This window comes from Patiria miniata, unplaced genomic scaffold (assembly GCF_015706575.1).
Source record: "Patiria miniata isolate m_02_andy unplaced genomic scaffold, ASM1570657v1 HiC_scaffold_23, whole genome shotgun sequence".
Lineage (NCBI taxonomy): Eukaryota > Metazoa > Echinodermata > Asteroidea > Valvatida > Asterinidae > Patiria > Patiria miniata.
In genome coordinates this window covers 649,738-673,703 of record NW_024037062.1, presented here as the reverse complement: position 1 = coordinate 673,703, position 23,966 = coordinate 649,738, and the positions used below count along the sequence as shown (strand labels likewise).

General features: G+C 38.8%; 1 protein-coding gene and 1 non-coding gene across 3 annotated transcripts in view; one reads left to right on the top strand and one right to left on the bottom strand.

Moving 5' to 3' along the window:
- The window catches only part of LOC119731167 (cyclin-dependent kinase-like 4), a 41,483-nt gene continuing 17,517 nt past the window's right edge, over positions 1-23,966 (top strand). The window contains exons 1-3 of one of the 2 annotated variants that reach the window (XM_038204222.1): positions 1-252; positions 4,481-4,747; positions 10,259-10,468. In XM_038204222.1, coding sequence (XP_038060150.1) covers positions 10,283-10,468 — 186 coding nt within the window. In that variant the 5' untranslated portion in view covers positions 1-252; positions 4,481-4,747; positions 10,259-10,282. The remainder of the gene's footprint in view (positions 253-4,480; positions 4,748-10,258; positions 10,469-23,966) is intronic. The other variant, XM_038204221.1, reaches the window with a different exon arrangement.
- Positions 21,721-21,793, bottom strand: Trnal-uag. The gene has a single exon. It is a non-coding gene; the product is annotated as a tRNA-Leu (tRNA).

Below are 23,966 nucleotides of genomic sequence, written 5' to 3'. Positions count from 1 at the left end.
GCACAAATGAATACGAAAAATCGCACTACACGTTGTACGTGCAGTTTTGTATGGCGATTTTGAGTCAACAAAAGTCCTGCAGATTGCCCATTTTACTGCCGACGAAAAAGCAAATTTATTTAGAAGCATGAACCCCCACATTACAAGCATGGTGTGGCTGAGATCTAAAGGAGTTGTCTAGGTGAAGTTTAGATGCTTTTGAGTGCAGGGAAGCTGATCAATTTGGGACTTTTTGGTGGTTAGATTTTGACGGTAAGTGAAGCAAAGTTTTGCCGTGGCCGGTACCGTGGGACACACACTGACCGTAGGCCTACCGGTTATCCGTGCTGTGCTGACGGGATACGTTGTCAAGTGATTATTTAGTCGTTAAAAATGTGATTTGTGGTTGCGTTGGAGTTGTCTGATGTTGTCAGTTTGTTGTATGATTACTTATGAGAGTGATATACAAATTTCTGAAAGCACTGCCTGATTCGGAAAATGTTGCTTTTGCCAAACAATTGAACTGTTTTTAAACTTGTAAGTTTTGTGAAACAAGTTCAAATTAACTATTATTAAGTAAGTGCAAGTTTGAATCTGAAAGTGTGAAATCTGTCCAAGACATGACACTTGACAGCATATTCAACATGTTGAAGCATGGCTTGTGTGTGCAGTAAAGTTACTTTTGAAAGAATGTTGAATCCTGAAGCCACTTTTTTAAAATGAAGGTCAGTCATTGTAAGAATTTAGAATGTTGAAAAGACATGAGTCTGGGAATGAGAAACAATCCAATTTATTTTAGAAAATAAAATGCACTCGACTCTCCCATAGACTTGTACACAACCAAAGAAGTGGCGTCTGGATACTACATTCTTTCCCATATGGGGATTATTGTTGCAACCATTTCATGCATTTCAAGGAGTAAATATTTGTATGAAATGAAATTTAAAATTTAATGTAGGCCTATTCATTTAGGCCCTACCCTGTCATAGTCCGAGTAACTTGGACCCAACTTATCGCCTTTTTTAACATTTTGGACATGGTCTGGCGATAGTGGGGTCCAAGCTAATACCGCGACCTGGACAACATCATCCTGTCACTGTCCCGAAAACCAACATTTTCCAACAAAAAACATCAGATTTCACCTTCAAAACGGCCTCCAAATTACTAGATATGTCACCTGAGGTACAAGTAGACATCGATAATTAAGATGGTTGTACTGAAGTTTACTTACGATCCGGAAAAAAAGTGAAATTTTCCGTTCATTTCGGAGAGCTCCCCTCGCGATCTTGAACACGTTAAATTTCCGATCGTGTTTAATGTTTGAACAACGCGATTTCTTCTACATGCCCAGCGTACATTCGATGGTCCCCGTATCCCAAGTGCGATTCCGTTACCGAGCGCGCGCGATGCATCGATTATGATAATGAGTCACGTTTGTAAACACATACATGTGCATTTCGAACTGTAAAAGGGAATCGGGAACCAGCTTGAACTGGTACCCGCCATAAAAGCTGCGCTAGTTCCCGACTCCCCTATTATCGTTTGAAATGCACATGTGTTTACAAACGTGATCCAGTCTACTTATTATCATAATCGCTGGTTGACGCACACAGTTCCTTGTGTGTGACGCACGTACACCAGGGGATTTGTACTATGTAGGCCTACACGCAATGGCCGCGCTTCGTGGCAAATGGGCAATTCCACGGTAACGGAAGGACGTTTTCACTCATTAAACAAAATTTCAAATGTGTGTATCACAGACACTGTTCATAGTTACAGCAAACAAATGTCACAATTGTATTGCTATAATGCTACTTTCATTTTCCACACTTTTGGGGGGCATGAATGCCTCCCGTTTATGAATTATGAATATTAATGAGGTCGGTAACGGAAGGACGGTAAAACGGACAAGGGTTTTCCAACTTACTCGCGTTTTGCGTAAACTCTGTGAATTTTATGGGGCAATTATATTTTAAAGGTAAGAAATGGAATCCCTGAAGCTTTATCTATACTATACCGCCTTTCATTTGACTTTAAGTGTTTCGGTAATATAATTACAACGTTTTAAGCAGATTATGATTTGGTAACGGAAGGACGGTAACGGAAGGACAAAAGGTTTACTCAATTATAGCATGAACAAAATGTGAATTTACACTAATTATACAAGTGAAACAAATGGCTGAAATGTGTAACTGAATGTGAAATCAACAATATGCAGACCTGGCATAAATAATTATACCCAAGAAACTATTGAGATAAAGATAGAAGCCTGCTAATTAATGATAACAAAAGAAAAACGAAAACTACCCAAAACACATAATTCACGAACACAAGACAACTACAGAAATGGACTTCAAACCCATCACCTCAATCCTTAAAAGTTTAAATACACAGTTTTGAGCACTTGAGTATATTGGTTACATGTTCACCAACTACTTTTAATAATAATACCGGTAGGTTCAGTGGTTTACCTAAAGGGGGGGGGGGGGGCGACCAGCCTACATGTACATTTAAGGTAAAAACATCTACCGGTAGAACTGATGGCTTCAGTTAGGTGTTGCTTTTAATTGAACTCTAAAATCAATGTTTGAAATCAAATTACAATGATTTGGAGTAGTAACAATTAATTTGTAAACATCCAAACTGCAATTGTTAACTTGGGCATAATTTGTCAAAGATTGCACCTCACATGTCTTACACAAGTAAATTGAATGAAAGTGCCCCAAAGTACCGGTACTTTCTGCCATCTCATTTTTGACTTAATTTGCTTCTGGAATGGCTTCACAGAATTCATATCTTTCTTTATTGTCCATGAATGCTGATGGCAGCAACTTTATGATTTGATTTTCTGCAACAACTCCATACATGTACAAGTACTGGTACATCAGCATATATGTACATGTACATTGTACATGTTGTACATGCCTGTGCCTTCCTTTGTAATAAACACCTTGCCCTGCTTATCCCGCCTTTGTGAAGGTGGGTCACATGAATGTCCTTTCAATGCTCATTATACATGCATGTATTTGCAGTGATTTTCATTTTTCAAACATGAGCGCAAATGTTGTAACATTTGATAAAATACGATTTGTCCTTCCGTTACCGTCCTTCCGTTACCAATTTGGTAACGGAAGGACGTGATTTAATTAATTGTAATTAAAAAACGAGAAGTACAGCAGTGTCAGTTATAATGTCATATTGAAGGCCTACCTAAACTTGCTTTGCACAATAACTTTCAATGCATTCATACTGCAAGTTTTAAAAATAAATTAAAAATATGTATTTTTTCGGTAACGGAAGGACATTTTCGAAGGCTGAAATATTAGAAGTCACTGAAGCGAAGCAAATTACGCAAAATGTTAAAAACAAGTTTTAGTCGGTTTTTCAAGACCAATACTTTCTCATGATAGAAACTGAAGGCATTAGTACATATTTTTGTGTGTGTTTTGGTAGAATACTTTCATATCACTATTTATCACATTTTTAGGATTAAAACAGGATTATTACATAATCCTATTTTTTGGTACCGAAATGTATAAAAAATAAAATTCTGACTTCAAATCTTGAAAATATAGACTTTTAGCTTTCATTTGATGCCAAATTTGTTTAAGTCACATGTATTTGAATTTTTTGGTGTCATGTCCACTTTGGTGTGGAATTGCCCAAATGAAAATACAGTCGGGCAAGATGGCGTCGTTCGGTCACCCCCAAATGTTAGCGGATAGCGCGCCTTACTCGTAAGTGACGGATCTGGGTTCGAGTTGCTGTCGCGCCCATTCAACATTTTAGAAGTTCCACCCCACAAAAGATGATTATTCTTCTTTTATTATTTGAAACTGACTCTATATAATTGCAGAGTATTACATTTTCTTTTTCTGATTCGTGGCTCTGGAGGATTTTTTTTTAAAGGGAAATAAAGTCTGAAATTGTAAATGGTCTGATTCCCATCTCGTGAATATGAAGTCACAATGACAATGTTGGCGCAGAACCAGACTTAGATTTGTCATGGTAAAAATTTTGAAGTCCCAAAAAGCAGTCACTGCGCATGTTCAGTGCCGTGCTGGCTGAATTAGAATGTCGCTTTACTAAAAGAAAGCTGGCACCGGCAAAATATCCACTGCCTAACTATAAAAGTAAGAAAGTATTGGAAAACTAAAAAAAATTTTTTTAAAAATGCATCTTAATTCTTATGCTTATTGAGCGCTTCAACTGCTTTGGGATATGAATCCATATACTGTAGATTCGCAGTGTTAATTTGCATGGCAAGATTACCATATGCGAAGTTCACTAATTTTCCTCTGTATTGACTAACAAGCCCCCAGATAGCAATTTCATGTCATCAAACTCAATTTGAGCAGTGAGAAAATACAAGCATTTTCTTAGAAAACACTTAGAATTTTTCAGTCCACTCTCATAGGGTTTGTACACAGAGTGTTGAGTGAACTTCTTATATGGAAATCTTTCCGTTTAATAATTCACTTTTTCTTTTTGAATACTACAGAATGTTCAACGTTGCCTGTCATGCCAGTTCAACATGTGCAGCATTTGTGGCCAAAAGTTAGCCGGTTTTGCGGAAGCTGATCGACATTTTAGAACTCTTTGAAACTTTTGTGACTTGTGCAAATTTGATGAACTGGACTGAAATAGTATACGACATTGCAGAAATACAAGGTCGTAATCCAAGGTTGGAATCAACCGGCTGAACGTGGAGACTACTCAACTGTATGTGTGGATCAACATTTACATGAACTAGTTGCATTGTACCGTGGTGAGTATTTATAAAACAATACTTCAATATTAAAGGGAAATACCTTACTGAATTGTTAGGGAATGACAGTCTAAAGCATCGTGTAAAATTGTGGCTCCTGATGTGCTGACATTTTCAAGAAAATCTGTATTTTTCCAACGCTGGTCGGCCGACCAGCGTTGGGAAAAAACTGGCTTTTTCCAAAAACTGCTCCTAGTTTTTCATATTTAGCTATTCCGCATTTTCTTTGCAATTGATTACACACCTGTGAAGTGGTACAAGCCTGCTATGGATTGATTCTTTTACCTTACAATTCCCCAAAGTCTACAAATTGCTCTGTTTCATCTTAAGTGGGGTCAGGGAACCATACTACAAGAACATGATTGGTTTTCCATGTTTTTCCAGCATCTACGAACCCAAAACATGAAACAAGTCAGTTGAACAATATTTGCTATAACATACTTATCCTCCAAATTCATTTATTTCTGAAAACTGCAGCAAAAGCAAATGTTGTACATTCCCTTTAAAAAAGTAGAGTTTTTGCAGTTCATGTACTTGCTTATCTGCTATTCAAAGAATGCTCACAACTTCTTTGAAATCACAGTGAAATAACAAAATAATTGAATTGACTTTTTTCTTGATACATGTATGTGAATTTCACATACATAAATGTACATGTACACATTTCACTTTTATAGCACTTGTGTGACGTCAATTTTCAACTGACAACATTCGGTTGTCTGGTCAGTAGTTTGAAAATCCATTTGACATGTTTGTGGTACATTATAGGCGCATTTTGGTTATTTATAGACATGGCATACCTTCTCCCCAATGTAGAAATATGAAACCACATGACCCTGTGCCACATTCAAGTCCCGTTACTTATAAATCATTGAACATTGTGGCTCTTGTCATGCTTGTAGAAGAATTTACAATATATATCATAATGTAGCCACTTACGGTGTTCTTTTTCCTAGGTACCGGTATGTTTACGCCTCCCAAGTCTTTTTCTTAAAGTGTCTTGTATCTTCTTCTCTGAAAGTGAAACTGACGCCTCCTGCTAAAATCTTAACTCCATCAGTAAATCTTGACTTGTATTCTATTTTTGTCTCTTGAAATGATTGCCCCACTTTTTCTCCCCAATAAATTTTGTCAACCCAGTTTCCTCTGAAAACCAACTTTCAACCATTTGGTACTCGCCCCTAGAACCTCCATAACACCCCCCCCCCCCACCCCAAACCGTCCCTCCCCCCTCAAAAAAAACAAAACAATATTTCCGTATGTCAGACACTGGTTTGACAATTGAGATTGTAGAAACTGTAAAAGATGAGTCAATTTTCTAAACAAATGCCTCACCCAAGACTTTTGTAAGGGGAGTTTACGATTGCAAAGGTGAACTTAAAGATATAGTCCATCATTTGTAATTTGTGCATTTTGTTCGTTTGAAGCAACAAAAGTGCTCAAAATCTAAAGAAGGGTACTGAATAACTAACCTGATGAAGTTTCAGCTCAGCTTCAGCTGTATATTCCGAGAAAAACAGCATTCTAGGATCTCAATTTCAAATCAAAAGTTGCTGAATCATGTTTTGAATTGGGCTTGAATTCAGCGTCCGAGACCTGTTCTCACTGAGCTGATGCAGCTACGCGGTGTCGCGCACTGATCCGATGAATTATAGCAACCGCGCTAGCGTGTGCGTCGTGCCAATGCTTGCGCGCGCTTCGCTGAATAACAAAACGAACTGGTTTACTAATTTAGATTTCCTACAGTGCGTCTTAAGAAGCACCGTTGGAAAGGCCTTCTTTCGTTGATTACTTCAAAATGACAGCTTGCCAGAAAGAATAATTTCACAGGGAGTTTAGTCCCCTTACTATCTTTCAACCAAGTATGTTTATTAACAATAATTACGCCAGTTACTTTTCGAATAGCTGCAAATGATGGACTATAGCTTTAAGCTCACATTAATTTTTTTCTTCAGTTGTCCATATTTGTCTATCATCTGTGTACATGTAGGAGTGGTGCTGGTTTGTTTTTATTTTAACACCTTACAAAAATATTTAGCAGTCGGAATAGTACACATGTTCTCATGCACAATACACAATATGCTCATTTTAATTTATGTAGCAATAAAGTCCAGACATACAGACTATACTAATGTTCAATTTAGGTTTTTGCCATTCACCGATGTATTAAGAAACACCGTATATTCGGTGTAACACCCCGAGTGAAACTGAGAAAAAAAATCACTCAGGTGGGACTCGAACCCACGACCTCTTGCTTTCCACAGCAGACATCTTACCACTCAACCACTCTCAGCTTTCCGGGATCGGTGGGTTGATTGGAATCGGATGTTACGGCGGCTACCGCAATGTTATGAACAGACTAATGTTGGCTGTAACCAAACTAATGATTCTGTTTGTCGCAGACATGATAGAGTTGTCTGTCATTTAATAATTGAAACAGAAATCTCTCCAAAATACACCACGTCGTGATGTGTATGTTGCACAGTGTACCGAGTACCGATCAGTACACACCTGCAGCCTATTGATTTTGCAGCAGGCTCGGTATTAATTTTAGAGTTGACAGGAAATTAAGTTGAAAATCACCGACACCCACCTGCCTGCAGTCATACTGCTTCTAAGAAAAAAAACAATGACATTTGCCATCTGCGTCCGATCACAATAGGATGTAGGTCGGGTAATTTCTTTATTTTGCAAATTTGGCCAGGAAAATTATTTAAGGCTTATGATACTATAAATATGAATGCATTTATGTACACAGTGGCATGCCACTATACTGAACAATGCTATATACTGCGATATTTTTGGTTTCAATGTCCCATTCAAACCTGAATGAGATTTCATTGCCCAAAAAAATAGCAATTGAATTTTTCTTCAGAACTTCCCGGTTAATTAAACTACAAAAACAGAATGGACTTGACATACACACGTACACTCCCTGTGCTTTGTCCAAGTTTCATCCGAAAATTAGATTTTGTTTGAAATTGCTATTTTTCTAGTGATCTAAAGGTTATTCCCTTTGGACCGAGACATTGAACCAAACTAATCAACCCATGTTTAGTCATTAATTACACAATATGCACTCTACAAATTTTGAATTATTTTCGGCCCAACATTAATTCAGGTGCATCTTTAATGCACTATGGATGCAAAAGAAACCCAAAGTAAAATTTTATTTTCAGAGGGGTTGAACACATCCAAAATATAAAAGTAGCCTTTTTGTTTAAATACAAATTGATTCTGGTTGAGCAACGTTCACGTTAAAAGTCATATATTCAGCTGTGTCGTCTGTACAGTAAAATTACATTCATTCCTTAAGTACATGCAGGCATTGTACATACAATACATGATGTACGGTACGTGTATGTATGTAAATTGCTTTTCATCCGTTTTCTTTCACATACCCTTGCCGTCACCCTTTCATGCTTGTCTTGCTTTCGACCTTGAAGTGCTAAATTGAAAATGAATTTGAGAACAGCTAGCAGGCAGCCTCTGTAAAATAATGCATGAATCTGTCGAGTCATAATTCATGCAGGCACTTGAGCAGTACACGGAATGCCTGGATTTCGCTGTGTAATTGGTATTCTTTTCTGAGAATTTCAATTTTCAGACTGTTTTTAAAAATCAACGTGAGAATGTTCAGATGTATTGTACATATAATTGCAACTTTCACTCTGTCATCTCTTGCTATGAAGGCATGCACATTTTTTTATTTTTGAGAAAACAACTAATTTATAAATAATACGGGCAAGGGCGTCAATCGCTTCTGAAAAGTGGAGGGGGGGGGGGGACATACCTTGACCAGCAGTGATGTGAGCGCGAAGCCCTAACGGCCTGGGGTCCGGGGCCTGCTCAAGGACCCCGGAAACTCTAGATGCTCTGTGGTGCGATCTGACATAATTTCTGACCATGCGAGCAAAAGATCATCTTTTAAACATCGGTTTTTGAGTTTGGAGCCATTGAATTAGCTATTCATAAATACCTCAGACAATTTAGCCATTCCTATTGGTCGAGAGCCCGTCACGTGGCCGGTATTAAACGGATGATAAAGACATGGCTAGCTGGTCTTAAACACTTTTCCAGTGTCACAATAAAATGTGGACTCCTAAAAATCCAGTGCCTCTTATCGTTTCATTGGTTGAACGTTCACAATCCTCACGTAGGCATGCGCAACACTACCAGGGAGTTAGAATTTTATAGTTCTAAATTCAAAATGCAACGCGCCAGGTGCGTTCTGCGCGACATCGCATAGAACACGATACGCGCGCGTCAATCTCCATAAAAGGGTTGTTTTCATCTTACTCGCCAGCTGAACACTCCATTATTTTGCAGGAGGGATGATTCAAAAAGCATAAAGTGAATTTGTTGAACAAAATCGGGATGTTTTGAACGAATTATATGATTTTTTTTTACCGAAAAGGTATTTATGAATGGGAATAAATATGTACTCCGTCGGTATTTATCACTCTGTTTAATACCACTTAGAGTCTGGGTGCTGATAATTACCCTCGCCTCCGGCTCGGGTAATTATCAGCACCCAGACTCTAAGTGGTATTAAACAGAGTGATAAAAACCTCCGGAGCACACATTTATTCCCTTATTCTAAGCTATAGAATCATTATGTAGGCTACAAATTTTATTCGGGGACAAAAAAGTATGGGGGGAGGGGGACAAATGATATGATATCCCCCCCTCTCGTCCCCTACCAATTGACCCCAAAAGTACGGGACATTGAGAATGGAAGTTTGTAAATAATATGGGACATTGTTTGCAAAATATCATAAGGCCTTTAAACTGCACCCGATTTCACGAAGCGCTGCGACGCGTCGCAACTCCAGTTACGACGTGTAACACGTCGCGCAACTCGCGACGCGTCGTATCTTCCATTTCACGAAAGTTGCGATGTGTTGAATGCGTCGTAAGTTCCTTGACAACGCCTTAAAACACGTCGCAAGTTACGACGTGTCTAGTGGTCATCGCAAAATAAGAAGAGTAATTTCTAAGCCAGTTTTATGCCATAAACATTACATTAACGAGATTATAATACCGAGGCAATGTGTGTAAAGTTGTAAATGGAAAATTCATTGAATAATTATGAATTAGACCAGAATAATAGAGTTGAAATTTCAAAGTAGCTATACAGTCCAATGAGAGCTTGTTTTCCTTCAAAATTGCATCGCACGGCCGCCATTTTGTTTTACGTTTTAACAAATTTTGAGCTGAGATCCGACGACTCTTTGTTGAATATCAGACGACTATTTACTGTACGCTGACAAAATACATGAAACAGTCACCGAGTTGTGCTATAAATACACCTACGACGCGTCTTACCTACGACGTGTTTTGTGAAACGGATCGCAGGACGTGTCGCAGCTGCGACGCATCGTAGAGATACGACGCGTCGCATCGCTGCGATGCATCTTAAGTTACGAAGAGTTTGATGAAATTGGGTGCAGGCATTGCAGAGCTACAGTTACTACACTTGCGTTGTTTTTGTTTATGTTTGTCTATCAGTGATATCTTGGCCGGTGTGCGCTCATGAGGACCCTGACGGCCATGGAGAAGTATGAGAACCTCGGGCTGGTCGGCGAGGGGAGCTACGGCATGGTCATGAAGTGTCGGCACAAAGAGACCAATCAGACGGTGGCCATCAAGAAATTCATCGAGTCGGAGGACGACAAGATGGTCAAGAAGATTGCGCTACGAGAGGTCCGGATGCTCAAGGTATGGAGAAATTGGCAGTTTGGTGAAGGGGAGGTGTGGATGTTACGGGCCGGGGAGTTGGAGGAAGGTTGAAGTCTTGGCCATAGACTCCCCAGAATGATCCTAGAGCAAAAGATTCTGACCATTCTGAAAAAATCTTAGCTCAGGTAGCTGCCACGGCTTAAAATAAACATGATGGCCCTTTCTCAAAGCTTGGCTTCAACTCCGTTTCGACTTTTGAAACAATAGAGGCCTTTTGTTCCGACCAAATGATAAAAAAAAAAAATTCGCTCACTTGCTTCGATTTTTTTAAGAAGCATTGCAGATATTTTGTTCTGCAAGTAATTTTATTTTATGCCTGGAAACACCCAAGAGCTTTGCTTCATCTCTGTTTCGACTTTTGGAACAATTGAGGTCTTTTGTTCCGACCAAGTGATGTAAAAAAAAATTCGTTCAATTGCTTCATATCATACAGTTTGATATTTTTGTAGAAAACATTGTCTCGTGATGAGCCGAAATCTCCAAAGCTAGAAACCCAAATATATTGAGGCACAAAATGAACTTTAAAAAAAAATTAAAGCAAGTATATATATGAACTCAAAATTTTCAATTTTTTTAAGAAACATTGTAGATATTTTGTAACTGCAAGTACTTTTATTTTATGCTTGAAAATACCTGGGAGCTTATCTGGAGTTTGGACAAAATGCATTTGGTAAACTTTGGAAAATTTTGGATCCTGCCCGTTTTGTTTTTGGCCACGTCTATTTTCAGCCGTGGCGGGTACCAGAATCTTTTGGTGTGATCCTTAGCGTGGCAGTAGAGGGAGCAGTCAAAAAGATGAATCAAATCCAATCTTTGGAATTTTGGCACTCAGACCTTAAAATTAAAAGTAAAAGCATACCTCCGGCGTGCAGTACCTTGAATATTGCCCAACCAAGGTATTCTCAACTTTCTTGGGTAGGAGTGGCAAAGTTCCCAAGACATTTTGTTCATTCATTCATTCTACTGTTGCAGCGGCTTGCCAGGGACTGACCGCACATAAGGTCCCCAACGAAACCTAAATCCAACCAGGGGACCGAGGCAGGTTGGGTTGTGTCAAAGTAATGAGGCAGCTGATTTCTGACGTAATAAACAGGACTCGTTTATACTACGCTGCATCGGGAGTCCTGTTTATTACGTCACAATTTACTATGTTTTGTTTGCTGCCCCCAACGACAACTTTTACACAAATTGCACGTTCGGGTCGAAACAGGACCTGAAAAACAGCTCTCAAAAGTACCTTTTGTACTCATTTCATGACAGACACAATAGTCGTTTTTATTTCATCACACCTTTGGCTACATATACCCGAAAAATGACGGAAATGTCTTCGAGCATTCCACAACCTCTTTAAGTCTTATTACCGGGTTCATGTAAAACTTTAGCTCTCGTAGAATCGTGTGATACTTTCCTTGCTGCACAAAGTTGTTGCAAAGTGGTATTTTTTGGCAGTTTTAAAATATGAGAAACTTCTTTTGCAATTATCTCGAAAATGCTTTTTCTTCAAAATCCACATCTGTGAGAACGGTGACGATGTATGATTCTTAGATCTACCGGTATGGTGCGTTGTGACCACACGTGAGAACTCGATTGAAGGGACACGTTGTGTAAGCCTTGGTTTATAATGCTACGAATTACGCATGATTGATTTGTTCTGAACTTAAAAAGAAATCATGTTGTCGTCACTAGAGCGTGAAGCATACAGTGGCAATGCCTTTAAAAAGTGCTATAAGATCGTTGAAAATTGGCAGGGATCACAGGAAGATGAGGCAGCCAATTAAAGATACTGGAATCCAGAGTGACTGCAATTTGCGCTCTGTCACTCACTCATTGTACCAGAAATTGTAAATCATTGAGCGTCTCCCTGACAATAAGAATTTTCTCATTAAAAAAGAATTGTTGGCCTGCAATTAATTGGGGATCTGTGGATATTGCATTGCATGAATACTTGTTCATCCAATGTTGCCGCGCTGTTTTTTTGTCTTAATGCCAGTTTCTAGTCGGTCTTGCAATAGTCGTGCGACTGAAAAATTGACTCGCCATCAACTTACACGTAGTTTGTAGTTGTCGCTGAAGCACCAGCAACTGGTCGCCGAAGGACGCTGGCGACGTCGCTTCAGAGTTCAAATAATGGAAATTTGACGTGGCTGCTGACCTCATTTTTCATCATTGAGCCAATAGGATTGCTTGATCCTTAAGAAAAATGAATATGCAAATACGGCACAGACTAATGGACAAAATGTCTAGACGACCATGTTTTTGTAAAGCAATTTCTGGGTATTTTGCTATTTAGCAGGCTGATTACAGAAACGGAAATCGTTGGAATTTTTTCTTTTTCAAATGATTCCTGTCAGGAATCTGTGAAAGCAATTTTCTACCTGAGGCTGAACACTGAAGAGCAAAGCAACAGAAATCGACATGTCTTTATGATTAAATTCATATTAATTAGCGCCTTGAGTACCTAATTGTTGGTATATCTATACGTGCACTATATAAGACTCTGATATTATTATTTTTTATTATTACTTGTGTCATTTATTTATATTTATCGTTTTTTTTTTATGTATTTATTTTTTACATGGTTTGAGATGTTGATAAAACTGAACATCAAACAACAACCGCCAAAGTGACAAATGGTCATAAACACCTAAAAAAAAGAAAGAAGAAAGTCCACACTCATTGGAGAGGGTCATAATTTTGAATCTGATCGTCTTATGAAGACGTCATTTATATACATGTAGACCTTTGGGGAATGTTGTTAGCTACATTTTGATACCCCGTTTGCTACCAAAGACTGTAAATCGTCCAACACTGACAACGGTTTATGAAAAATGATGCAGTTTGAAAAGTTGCAAATTGAAAGAGTACGCAAGTGGAAATTGCTGCGTGCAATGTTACACTGCCTGAAACGAACGGCAGGGAGTATCGATCGCACAGTGCTTGTATGCATGGGAGCACGCGAATTGAATTACCCGCGCTTTGTTCGGGCACTGTGCAGTTGATACGATAGGGGCCAATTACGGGCATGTGTGATTGCGCTTAGCAAGTTCTTCTCACGTAATCTTTTAATTTGCAACTTTTCAAACTGCATCATTTTTCATAAACCGTTGTCAATCTTGGATGATTTACAGTCTTTGGTGGCAAACGGGGTATCAAAATGCATCTAACAAAATTCCCCAAAGCCAAGGTCTAGATATGAAGTCATCGTAAGACGATCAGATTCAAATTATGACCCCTCCAATGAGTGTGGATTTTACTTTATTCAGCAGTAGCAATGCCTGATCATCACACTTCACAGTTGAATTTTGAGCGTATGATGCGTCTACAAACGTCGAGCGACGACTATAAACTGCCAAAAAAGGGCGTAGCATCCAGCGATCATCAGCATTGGTCGTTCCTTATGGTGCGACCGGCTGACAACCAGCCTTTATGGTTCTCCATAATGAGCAGAATTATTGCTGCTTTTTATTTGTTGTGTATACAAAGAGAGAGAAGAGCAACTATCAATACAAATGATGATAGCAAGATGTCAGGCCTCGTCCAAAAGGTGTTCCATTGTCAACATTCATCAGCTTTGTTATCTTACACAAATTTAATGACCATTGTGATTTATCATGCTCACAAGTCATGCCAGGCTGACTGCAAGACACAGTTCAATCATCCGTTGCAGACTCGCGTATCAATGTCACCTTTATACCATCGGCTCCGACACCCTCCAGACCAGAACCCATATTATGCTTTCAATTCCCAACAATTGTGTCGCGGAATCCGATTACTTGATGTATCGTGTTCCGTTGGCGTTCTGTCTGGTCTGTGCAATGCCTGCCTTGTCCTGTCAAACTCAGCCAGTTATTTTCAGAGGGTAAATGGAAAATAGCACAACGGAGGGCCGCTGTTGATTTTTTTATCGCTTGTAATTCATATTTTTGGAAGTGCCTTGTGTGAAGGTAACGCATAAAAGTCCTGAGCTGCTGTATTGCAAATATACTGAAAAACAAAGAAGACTAATTACTTAATGGAATGAAAGTACCATACTTTTCTGAATTTGTGCTTGAAAATTAAGTTGAACTTCTATACTTAAAGGGAATATACAACATTTGCAGTCAACAAAAAACAAAACTACCGAATTAGTATGAAAAACCTTACTGGACTGTTAGTGAATGGTAGTCTAACGCATCCTGTAAAATCATGGCACCTGGTGTGCTGTCCTTTTCTAGAAAAGTGGTATATTTGTATCAATTCCAAAGCTGGTCGGCCAACCGGTGTTTGAAAAAAACTGGCTTTTTTTCAAATACTGCCCCTAGTTTACCATATTTAGTTAGTCTGCATTTTGTTTGCAATCAATTACACACCCTACCCCGGTATGAACAGGAACAAGCCAGCTAGACTGTTTCCCTGACCTTACAATTGCCAAATACTGTACACAAAACGATGTTCAACAATGTGAGAAAAAACGTTATTTAACAGCCAGAGGAATAATTCGTACATTGACCACTATCATGCTTCGTACCTACATGTAGTCTACACATGTACCGGTACATGCTTGACCTGACACAAAAAGACAAATTTTACCTGAATGCGAGTTTAAATGTCAGAAATATCAATTCAAAACAAATTCTACAATCAGTTTAATAATAACAAATAAAAAAAGTTACAGTTGAAACAAATTTAAAAGGAAAATTAGATGAAAAACTATTTCATTCATGACATACATGATGTCTTGAAAGCTGACCGCAAAGCATAAAGTGGACACTATTTGGCAGCGGACAGTTTTCGGCATGACACCGGTACCAGGTGCTAAAATTTCACAGAATGCTTGATACTATTATTTACTTACAATTAAGTAGGCTATTTCATAACATTTTGCCGGTTTCGTTTTTGAATGTTTGCAAATGGTGTTTAGTGAATAAATTAGAACAACCATTAATCCTAAATAAAAAAAAACCATAAATGTGCCACAAACTCCACAAAATATAAATTAAAAACGTCAGAGCCAAGAGTAAATGTTTCTGACAGTGACTTCCTACGCTTGCAGAATTGTTTTGGATTGGCTAAAAAGTCTGCAGCAAGACCTCGACAGCCACGCAGTACATTTGAACATTTACAAGTGATAAAGTGAAAATAAATTGGTGGTTAAAAACCGAAGGCATCAGTTTAAAATGTGAACAAAGCAAACATATTTTGGAAGCGCTGCATTTCATTATGTGAAGTAATGAACTGAAATTTGCTCAGAAATTCAGCCCGTTCTGTCTCTCTCTCTCGGCAAATCTACACAACACTTCATCTGTCGATGACAAATGACCCATGATTGCCTAGTCCCGGCAATTATAACCCTTAAAACGAACACGGATACTCTGTTGTCGTAGCAATACAAGCGTGAAGGATACCGCCAGATTTGAAGCCTTTCGTCTCCCCCCGAACGGTCGAGCAGCAAGTCCGCACACACCTATCCAGAGTGGCAGTACTTATGCTCGTCCAGAGTACAAGTGTTTTTTTTGTGCTGTAAAAATCCGACATACCACATGTTGATGATTGTTGGAATGAGAATGATAATATTGGTTTTGGGAGTGCTTTGATTAGACTATGAGCTGAGTTGAGTGGGAATTTAAACACGAGTTGGGATCACTGTTGGACGGTGGGTTTTAACACAGTTTGCGAAATGTGTTAATGTTCTACACTACGTAAATTCTTTTGAGTGAAAATTCGATCCAGCTTTTCGCAATTACTTTAGAAGTGCAAGAAGAATGTTTTTATTCTTGTGATTAAGAACACCTGGAAAAACCTCAATAACAGTTCCATTTAATACGCCACAGAGATGTTTAATTTTGTTTTCTTAGAAGAACTGAAGAGTTAAAGGGAATATACATCATTTGCTTTTGCTGTAATTTTCAGAAATGGATAGAATTGGGGGGTTGGAAATATATAGCAAATATAGTTACACTGACTTTTTTGAGGTTTTGGGTTCGAAAATGCTATAAAAACCAAGAAAAACAATCATTTTCCTGTAGTCTGGTTCCCTGACTCCATATAAGAAGAAACAGAGCAGTTTACATACATTAGGGAATTGTAAGGTCAGGGAAACAGTCTAGCTGGCTTGTACCCGTTCATAGGTGTGTAATCGATTGCAAGCAAGTGCGATGATCAACTGGGGCCAGTATTTGAAAAAAAGCCAGTTTTTTCCAATGCTGGTCGGCCGACCAGCATTGGAAATTGATACAAAAATACCACTTTTCTTGAAAATTACAGTATACCAGGTGCCATGATTTTACAGGATGCTTTACACTGTCATTCACTAACAGTCCAGCAAGGTATTTCAAAATGATTTGGTAGTTTTATTTTTTGATGTTTGCAAATGTTGTATATTCCCTTTAATTGTCACCGCAGTGGACTTCTAAAATAGGTAGATAATCAAGTTAACCCGGTGCATAGTTTCATAAAAATTACATGGAAGGTCCAAATCTGAATGTGACAAGTGGTGACACTTATAAAGGTGATGTGTACAACATTTGCAAGCATAAAAAAACAGAACTACCCAATTATTATGAAATACTTTTACATGACTGAAAGTGAATAATAGTCTCACGCATCCTGTGAAATCAAGGCACTTGGTGTGCTGTCATTTTTAAGAAAAGTGGAATTTTTATATCAATTTCCAACGATGATATGCCGAAAGTTGGGGAAAAAATGATTTTTTTTTCAAATACTGCCCCAAATTTACCAAATTTAGTTAGTCCACATTTTGTTTGCAATCAGTTAAACACATTGGTGAACGGGTGCAAGCCAACTATCGGTACATGTAGTCTGGATCCTTGACCTGACAATTCCCTGACGTCTACAAATTGCTCCATTTCGTCTGAAGTAGGGTCAGGGAACCAGACTACAAAACAGCATTTTTTTTTTGGTTTTCCCAGCATCTTTATGTATGAACACAAAACTTTAAGTGGATGTACATGTATGTGACAGCCAAAATTGATAATACGAATGAGATCATTATGTCCCAACATTTTTGTGTTTTATTAAATATTCTCTGCACAATTTCTAAAAGCACTCATGCACAATGTACTTCAATGCTCAGAAAATTTTAGCCGTGCAGGAAGGAATGGTTCAGCTGAACATTGTAAATTGATGCTTGGAAATTTAAATCCTCGTATGGAAATTACATGTATAATTTATGCCTGCAGCCTCCACAGTACTAATCACAAAGTTCAAGGTTGTGCGTTTTCAAGTAATTAAGTGGGTCATTCCATGCCAACTCAACAAATGGTGCACACCATCACCTCTTTGATTTTTTTCTTTTTTGGTGTACTGAAAGATACTTAGGAGAAATGCAAATTCTGAAAATTTGGGGTCTCTACGACTTTTCGTTCTTGCGCAACAGCATTTTGAAATTTGAGATGGGCGGGGCCAAAAGCGCGTCGCGTCACGAAATTCAATGTTTAAAGGGCCATATATTTTAAACTATACCCCCCAGACATTTCAAACTTGGTAATCTGGGCTATTTTTTGCTGTAGATTTCAAATATTTAAACAGAAAGAAAGTAGCTTGTTTCATTTTTAAGTTAGAGGGGCCCCAAAATGGCCCAAAACTCATCTGGACCAATGTTGGGGGGGGGGGGGGGTAAGTCAAAAATTGAAAAAAAAATTTCACCAAATTTTTTGCCTGTAATAGCCCCCAATTGAAACTACTTTCATGTAAAATCTTACACTTATATTAACTTCATTGAATGAGATATAGCCCTTGCAAAAAGCAAATTGTTTATTTTTACGATAACTTGACCCCCCCAAAAACCAACGTCAGACATTCCGCACCAAATTTTGCTTCACATATGTTTGAGGTTGGTCCTTAGTGAAGTCCTCTGAAAAGTTTCATGTTGGTGTCTAAATGTCTTATAAAGAGTCTATATCTTATGATGCTGCAGGTTCCGTAACATACATGTACATGTACATGTACATGTACATGTACATGTACTTGTATTTTACTGAACAGCACAACAAAATCCCCCGACTGTTGAAATACTTTGGTCAAGACTACCCATTTCTTGTGCAATAAACAGTTGCTTGCAGACCTACATGTGCATTATATGCAAATTAGGTTAAATGACTTGAGAGTCTTATTCTTTCCATGTGCTCATCACACAGCATGCATGTCATGTATGTAGTAATTAACCAGTTCTCACTTGCACAGCATAGTATAGCACTAACCTGAACCAAAGAGAAGTGATTCAGTTTGAGTAGAGGGTCTATGGTTTTAACCTGATTGATCTTAGTTTTCATTATGGATAAGGGGAAACCTAGTTCATGCAGGAAACTCATCATGCACCAATTGTAGCAGCTGACCTCAACCCAGGAAAATATGTTTGTGTGGTCTATGATGATGTTTGGTACATTGCTATTGTAGAAGATGTATCACAACTTCATGAGGATGTGTATGTCCGCTTCTGCAGGACGGAATCAACAAATACTCTCTATTGGCCACAAAGAGAGGATAAATGTAACATTCCATTTGTTGATGTGTTGTGTTGCGTACCAACACCAGAACTTCTACATAGCGGTGGAAGGCAATACAAACTTAGTGAGCCAACCATCATGCAACTCATTCAACTTCATCAAAACTACATCACAAGGAATGCATAATTTCACCTGTGAAACTGTAAACAATTATATCAACTGTCTACATGTACAAATGTAAGCTAAGTTTCATACCCAACTTATTCCTTATGTACCGACTGCTGTTATTCTATGTACGTGTACTTGTATGTTACGGAACCAGCATCGTAAGATATAGACTCATTATAAAGCCCAGCTATCCACTGAAGACATTTAGACACCAACATGAAACTTTTCAGAGGACTTCACTAAGGACCAACCTCAAACATATGTGAAGCAAAATTTGGTGCGGAATGTCTGACGTTGGTTTTTGGGGGGGTCAAGTTATCGTAAAAATAAACAATTTGCTTTTTGCAAGGGCTATATCTCATTCAATGAAGTTAATATAAGTGTAAGATTTTACATGAAAGTAGTTTCAATTGGGGGCTATTACAGGCAAAAAATTTGGTGAAAGTTTTTTTTCAATTTTTGACTTACACCCCCCCGAACATTGGTCCAGATGAGTTTTGGGCCATTTTGGGGCCCCTCTAACTTAAAAATGAAACAAGCTACTTTCTTTCTGTTTAAATATTTAAAATCTACAGCAAAAAATAGCCCAGATTACCAAGTTTGAAATGTCTGGGGGGTATACATTGTAGTTTTAAATATATGGCCCTTTAAACATTGAATTTCATGACGCGACGCACTTTTTGCCCCGCCCACCTCAAATTTCAAAATGCTGTTGCGCAAGAACGAAAAGTCGTAGAGACCCCAAATTTTCAGAATTTGCATTTCTCCTAAGTATCTTTCAGTACACCAAAAAAGAAAAAAATCAAAGAGGTGATGGTGTGCACCATTTGTTGAGTTGGCATGGAATGACCCAAGTACTCCATTATTCAAACTTGGATTTGATCAAATTAATATTCAAATATTGGAAGCACACGATCAAGTTTTACATGCTCAAGCCTAAATTGCGTGCGTCTGTTGGGAATTGCATTTGCTTTAGTCAGGAAGTGCATGTATACATGCCTGGTTGAAATTTGTGTACACTGATTGGGAAATAAATGGGGCGCTTCTCAGGATTATCATATTAAAATGTTTAATTTTAACCCTAAAGTACATGTACCTGAATCCATCAAAATCTGTTTTGGAGGATTTCGGTGGATTCAGGATACCTCCATATTGAACAAGTTGGGGGATTCTGCAGGATTTTGATGGATTCAGGATAGGCCTACCCCGGTACCTCCATATTGAAGAAGTTGGGGGATTCTGCAGGATTTTGATGGATTCAGGATATTGAACAAGTTGGGGGATTCTGGACACATTCTTAAATGCCTTCTACCAGTATCTCCAAAGCAATGTGCCTGCCAAACAAACCAAAAATGGTTTGAAGTCAATTTTAATAATACTTGCATGGCGAATTACACAGGTCAAGTGTTACAAGGACACACAAAAATGTCACACTTTCGGACCCCACATTTATAGAGTGACTCAAAAACGCTACATTGGATGGTGGATTAATATGTGAATTTCAGCACAATTAACCCTAAAAAAAGTTGATTTATCAGCTTCGCTTTGATTTACTCGCATACCTATCCCACCTGAAATGCACGGCAAGGTCAAAGGTTGACGCCTAACGGCCAAGTGTCTGGTATCAGGTCGTTAAGGCTAATTAATATCAACAGACATTGTGCGCGGTGTTTGCATTCAGACGAGAGAGGGGTCCACCGAGCATGTGCAGAGATTACCACGGTAAACTTTGGTCCTGTGTGCAGACCGTCAGAGCACCGACAGAGTTTGATGGGCCCGTTCAGGAAGGACGTTTGATTAATGGGCAATATTTTCCGACACTAGCGGCCATTTCATAGGCATTTCTTGCCCTTTGATGAGCGTAGAATGCTGGAGATTCATAATGCATTGTGTTAAAGACACGGCTTTGTACTCTGTACTCTGCACTTTTGGAAGTGTTTATACCAAGCAGGTGCATGATCACAGTTTTCACACCGTGCTTAGGTTCATAAAGGCGATCCCACCAATTTGACAAAATTGTTTGCTAGTAAAGTGCAAAGGGAAACTGGCTATTACGTGTATTATAAAGATAAAAAAAAAAAAAGTTGAACAAAAAACTTGACTGGAGCAGGGTTTGAACCTGCGACCTCCGGATTACTGTTCCGTTGCTCTACCAACTGATCTCGTTATCCAGCCGTTCATGAATGTTGGCAGTCTCCTTATTGTTTTGCAAGAGTCTTTGTTCAACATGTTCAATGGGCTCTAGTCATAGGCAGGTTCATAACTTGCTCCAGTCAATTTCTGCGCTCAACTTTGAAAAACTTGTTTTGTTATGATTTTAATGAATTTCATACTTGAAGGAAATATACAACATTTGCAAACATCACAAAACAAAACCTCCACATTACTATGAATACCTTACTGGACTGTTAGTTAATAATAGTCTCAAGCATCCTGTGAAATCATGGCACCTGCTGTGCTGTCATTTTCAGGGGTGCTGGCCCCACCCAAGTTTTTGTAGACATTCAAAACCCCCCCCCCCAAAAAAAATAATATATCAAATTATTGGTTTTGCCCTTCACCGACAATTAAACACTGTATACTCAGTGTGTTACCTCCTGAGTGAAAGTTGGAAAAAAATCACTCGGGTGGGACTCGAACCCACGACCTCCTGCTGTCTAGTGCAGATGTCTTACCACTGGACCACCGAGCTAACGGGATCGGTTCGAGTCCCACCCGAGTGATTTTTTTCCAACTTTCACTCGGGGGGTAACACACTGAGTATACAGTGTTTAAAAACGTCGGTGAAGGGCAAAACCAATCATTTGATTTACATCACCCCGACGCAAAATTCCATCTTATAATAATAATATAAACGAAAAAATATACATTAGGGGGACATTTCCAAAGACTTGTGCACACAATTTCCCCCGACTTTCTGACCTCTAACCCCAGTTTTACCTTATCATACTAATTGGACCATGAGCAATCAATCTAGCCTATTTGTGACGGTAAAATGTTGCCTCTAAATAGGAGCTGAGACATCGGGGAGACATTGAAATATCAAGTTGTGGTAAATAAGTTAATTATATGGGCAGTGGTCAGTCCTTATTACAAGGGGAATATTGCGTCAAATACTCCAACAGCATCTATCTATTGATCATGATGAACAAAATTAGAAGCAATTACTGAGTGGCACCATGTGCACTCAGTTCACCTTTGAGTTTTCAGTACATGCGTGCCTCAACGTGCACGACATGCCTATTGAGCACGGCGCCACCTCAGTAATTGCAAATTAACCAATTAGTATGAAAGGTCTATACCTTTCATCATCATAGGTAATTTGTGCATTTTGTTCGTTTGAAGCAACAAACGTGCTCAAAATCTAAAAAAGGGTATTGAACAACTAACCTGATGAAGTTTCAGCGCAGCTTTAGCTGCATATTCCGAGAAAAACAGCATTCCAGGATCTCGATTTCAAATCAAAAGTTGCTGAATCATGTTTTGAATTGGGCCTGAATTCAGCGTCCGTGACACTTTCTCAATGAGCCGATTGCAGCTACGCGATGTCGGCACTGATCCGACGAATTATAGCAACCACGGTGCCTGTGCGTCGTGCCAATGCTTGCGCGCTTTGCTGCAAAACAAAACGAACTACTAATTTAAATTTCCTACGGTGGGTCTTAAGAAGCACCGTTGGAAAGACTTTCTTTTGTAAATTTCTTCAAAATGACAGCTTCCAGAAAGAATAATTTCACAGGAAGTTTAGTCCCCTTGCTATCTTTCAACCAAGTATGTTTTTCAACAAGAATTACTTTTGGGATAGCTGCAAATGATGGACTCTGGCTTAAAGGGACATATTTTATAAGTTGCTCTACCTGTGTTCTTCGATATATTCAATTTGTTTGTTTTTTGCACCTAATAAATGTTCAATTTGTGTCTTTTTTTTTTCCAACCAAAACACTCTCATTCTTATATTTTGGGCATCTGCACCCTCCAAAAAAAGGGTTGGTTCCCAGTCCATACACTGTTGATATTGAGTATGGGGCGAGAACCAGTCACCCTGACAGAACGGAATTATTGGCGGCCACAGTAATTCAAAATGTGTAACCTAATAATTCAGTAACTTAAACACGACTGGATTGTTCATTAGGTTGATATCTCATGCAAAAGCAAATATCTTTTGTATTGCTAGAAAAATAGTATTGAGAAATCTATTTTTCAAGATGGAACATGGAAAGAGCAAGAGGAATGCATCTTGAAATGAAACAAATTTAAATCAAATTTAACCCTCCTGCTATTTAAGCAGTCACAGACAGTCAAAATTCACTTCCACTTTCCCGACTATACATTTAACAAAGGCTAGTCACCAGCAGTCAGATCAAATGTCAAGCAAGCACTGTGACTAGTCAAACTGTGTCAACAGACAAAGCAGGCAAGTTGTGGTCACAGCTGTTTTAACACTCACCCCAAGTCAACGCATATTTGTATCGAGTTACTTTCAGTCCCAGTTGGTCAATCCTGCTTGCTAGAAGTTCTTAAAGCTATAGTCCATCATTTGCAGCAATCCGAAAAGTAACTGGCCTAATTATTGTTGAAAAACATACTTGGTTGAAAGATAGTAAGTGGACTAAACTCCCTGTGAAATTATTCTTTCTGGCAAGCTGTCATTTTGAAGTAATCAACGAAAGAAGGCCTTTCCAACGGTGCGTCTTAAGACGCACCGTAGGAAAATTTAAATGAGTAGTTCGTTTTGTTATTCGGCGAAGCGCGCGCAAGCATTGGCACGACGCACACGTGCGCGCGGTTGCTATAATTCGTCGGATCAGTGCGCGACATCGCGTATAGCTGCAATCAGCTCAGTGAGAACGTGTCTCGGACGCTGA